This window comes from Lucilia cuprina, chromosome 3, assembly GCF_022045245.1.
Source record: "Lucilia cuprina isolate Lc7/37 chromosome 3, ASM2204524v1, whole genome shotgun sequence".
NCBI lineage: Eukaryota > Metazoa > Arthropoda > Insecta > Diptera > Calliphoridae > Lucilia > Lucilia cuprina.
In genome coordinates, this window is record NC_060951.1 from 4,511,568 (window position 1) to 4,515,846 (window position 4,279).

General features: G+C 31.7%; 1 protein-coding gene across 1 annotated transcript in view; it reads right to left on the bottom strand.

Annotated features, from left to right (window-relative positions):
* LOC124418731 (PDF receptor) overlaps positions 1-1,023 on the bottom strand; it is a 3,673-nt gene extending 2,650 nt beyond the window's left edge. The window contains exon 1 of the mRNA XM_046945945.1: positions 994-1,023. Coding sequence (XP_046801901.1) covers positions 994-1,023 — 30 coding nt within the window. The remainder of the gene's footprint in view (positions 1-993) is intronic.
* Positions 1,024-4,279: the final 3,256 nt, after the last annotated feature.

Genomic DNA, 4,279 nt, shown 5'->3' on the forward strand with positions numbered 1-4,279 from the left:
GACTAGACTATAGACTAGACTATAGACTAAACTATTGAGTAGACTATAAACTAGACTATAGACTTGCCTATAGACTAGGCTATATATTTGACTATTTACTAGACTATAGACCAGACTACAATAAAAATGATATTCTTAATACTAACTACAAATGTATAAGTATTAAGATTAAATATTCAATAAAGAAAACTAATTGATAAATATCAGAATAAAATGAGTTTTATTTTTTGACAATCTGAAGAATCAGAGGTAAGTTTAAAGGTGTGTTTTTACAGGTTTCTAATCTTCATTAGATACCAAAACAACCACTTTCTAGATATTTTCGTTCACGAAATCCGAAATTAAGATTAAATGATAATACTTAGGTTTATTCTGAGTTCAATTTTGGATTCAGAGGGGGGTTTTTACCTGAAAGGTCACTTACAAGACAGATTCTATCAGTAAGTTAAGAGATTAAAGCAAAAATAAACTAGGAAACTAAGGACTGGAAACAGGCATCTACATTTTATTGTCTTGGCTAGCCAAGACAAGAACCTTACATATTATGCTAAATCTTCATGTAAAATGAAATTCAGTGGGATATTTGCTTCAAAATGTCTGTGCGAAAATTTTTATGAAATATTGGACCTAGCCCAATTCTGAAACCATTTTTGGACTCAGCATATATTCTACTTTTAAATAACAAATTTTAGTTGTCCTCGGTCTTAAGATTCCCGAACTACAGCACAAATTGCTAAAAATAAAAAAATGTCGGGAATTTTGATGTAATATAGGTCCCAGGTCCATTCTGAGTGCATTTTCGGATTCAGCGTCGAAATTCACCAGAAAGGTGAGTTTCCAGCCAGATTCGCCCAGTAGTTTTCGAGTTTAAAGCAAAGAAAAAAATAAATTTTAAATTTTTGGTTCTAGTTGGGCCCAAGGTCAAATTTTTTGCCTTTTTTTAATTTTGCTTCAAACTCGGAAACCACTGGCTGAATCTGGCTGGAAACTCACCTTTCTGGTAAAATCCCATGCTGAATCCATAAATGAAGTCAGAATGGACCTGGGACCTATATTTCATCAAAATTCCCGGAATTTTTTTATTTTTTGCAATTTGTAGTATTATACCGGGGTCTTGAGGCCTAGGGCTTCCAAAATTTTACATTTAAGATTAGTACTTCATCGCAATCCAAAAATGAACCTATAGTGGACCTAAGTCCAATATTTAATCAAAATTATCCATACAAAATTTCACACCGATTGTCCTACAAAATTTTACTTTATTTTAAAATTTTGCAAAAATTTTCCTCCATTTAAGGGTTTTTGTCTTGACTGTTGAAAAACATTTGCTAGCCAAGACAAGAACCTCACATATTATGCTAAATCTTCATGTGAAATGAAATTCCGTGGGATATTTGCTTCAAAATGTCTGTGCAAAAATTTTTATGAAATATTGGACCTAGCCCAATTCTGAAACCATTTTTGGATTCAGCATATATTCTACTTTTAAATAACAAATTTTAGTTGTCCTCGGTCTTAAGATTCCCGAATTACAGCACCAATTGCTAAAAATAAAAAAATCTCGGGAATTTTGAAGAAATATAGGTCCTAGGTCCATTCTGAGTCCATTTTCGGATTCAGCGTCGAAATTCACCAGAAAGGTGAGTTTCCAGCCAGATTCGCCCAGTAGTTTTCGAGTTTAAAGCAAAGAAAAAATAAATTTAAAATTTTTGGTTCTAGTATGGGTCCAAGGTCAAAAAAGTTGCCTTTTTTAATTTTGCTTCAAACTCGGAAACTACTGGTCGAATCTGGCTGGAAACTCACCTTTCTGGTAAAATCCCATGCTGAATCCAAAAATGAAGTCAGAATGGACCTGGGACCTATGGTTCATCAAATTTCCAGGAATTTTTTTATTTTTGGCAATTTGTGGTATTATTCCGGGGTCTTGAGGCCTAGAGCTGCTAAAATTTTACATTCAAGATTAGTACTTCATCTCAATTCAAAAATAAGCCTATAGTGGACCTAAGTCCAATATTTAGTCGAAATTGTCCATACAATATTTTATACCAATTGTACTACAAAATTTTATTTCATCTCAAAATTTTGCAAAAAGTTCCCTACATGTAAGAGTTCTTGTCTTGACTGTAGGAAAACATTTTCTAGCCAAGACAAGAACCTCACACATTAGCAAAATTTTGATGTAAAATGAAATTTCATGGGATATTTGGTTCAAAATTGTTGAGCTGAATTATTTATGAAATATTGGACCTAGCCCAATTCTGAAACCATTTTTGGACTCGGCATATATTCTACGTTTAAATGACAAATTTTAGTTATCCTCGGTCTTAAGATTCCCGAATTACAGCACCAATTGCTAAAAACAAAAAATTGTCGGGAATTTTGATGAAATATTGGTCCTAGGTCCATTCTGAGTCCATTTTCGGATTCAGCGTCGAAATTCACCAGAAAGGTGAGTTTCCAGCCAGATTCGCCCAGTAGTTTTCGAGTTTAAAGAAAAAAAATTTAAAATTTTTGGTTCTAGTATGGGTCCAAGGTCAAAATGTTTGCCTTTTTTTAATTTTGCTTCAAACTCGGAAACTACTGGTCGAATATGGCTGGAAACTCACCTTTCTAGTAAAATTCCATGCTGAATCCAAAAATAAAGTCAGAATGGACCTAGGACCTATGGTTCATCAAAATTCTCGGAAATTTTTTTATTTTTGGCAATTTGTGGTAGTATACCGGGGTCTTGAGGCCTAGGGCTGCCAAAATTTTACATTTAGGATAAGTATCTAAGCTGAATCCGAAAATGAACTCAAAGTGGATCTGTAACCAATATATCATCAAAATTTTCGAACTTAATTTCGGACTGATGACAAAATACTACAAAATATTTTTTCCTCTAAAAATTTTCCAAAAATTTAGGGGTTCTTGCTCTAAAACTTTGGAATTGTTTTAGATCTTTATTTGTGGAACTGTTTCAGATCTTGAACTGAATAAAAGACTAAAGATTTTTGCTTTTTCTGTATCTTTATTTTAGATTATTGTTATTATCTTAAGAAAATTACTACTTGTATTAGCTTTAAATGATGTTTAAAGGGCTTGGTGCAAATCTCTCCAAGATGATAGATGCTGCCTCACCCTCATCAGCCACAACGATTAAAAATCCAGGCTTTAAAGAACCAACAACTGAAGATGGTAGGAATGAGTGAAACTTTTCTTCCCGCAATGGCTCGGGTAGTGTGTGGTCTCTATAAAAAGCGTTGTGTTTCCCAATGAATCCACAGTAGAACCTTTAAACGTGTTACATTCCAATAAAACTCTTATTTTTGTAGATTTTTTTTTTACAAAATACTTCTCTTTTATTACTTTAACATTTATTTTTACATAAAATCTTTGTTTTTTGTTATTTTCAAAGCGTAAAAAATAATCTTTTAATAATAATTACAGTAATTGAGCTTGTTTATTAAGTATTTTAATTTGTTTGTGTTCAGCATAGTTTAAAATTTTGTTTATAACAATTATATTTGTTTTTTAGCTTAAAATAAATAACTTACAAAAGTTAATACGAAAACAGTATAAAATGTTAATTGTACAAGAAAATTTCAATTGGCAATTTTATACAAAAGAAGAGATTCGATTAAGAATAAAGACTAGACTATAAAATAGACTGTAAACTAGACTAGACAGTACACTACAGACTTGACTATAAACAAGACTACAGTCTAGACTATACCAAACTATTAAATAGACTATAGAAAATACTATAGATAAGACTATAGAAAATACTATAAAGTAGACTGGATCAAATTGTAGACTATAGATTAAACAAAATACTAGACCGTACACTCGAACTTAGACTAGACTGTACACTAGAATTTATATTAGACTACAATAGACTAAAGACTAAACCATTCTAAGGATTAGACTATAGACTAGACTATAGATTAGACTATAGACTGAACTATAGACTAGACTATAGACCAGACTATAGATTAGACTATAGACTAGATTATTGACTTGACTATAGACTAGACTATAGACTTTAGAGTACACTAAAAACTAGACTATAGACTAGACTACAGATTCGACTTTAGAACATACTAAAAACTAGACTATAGACTACATATTAGACTATAGACTAGCCTATAGACTAGCCTATAGACTAGACTATAGATTAGATTATTGACTTGAGTATAGACTAGACTATAGACTAGACTATATACTAGACTATAGACTAGACTATAGACTAGACTATAGACTAGACTATAGACTAGACTATAGACTAGACTATAGACTA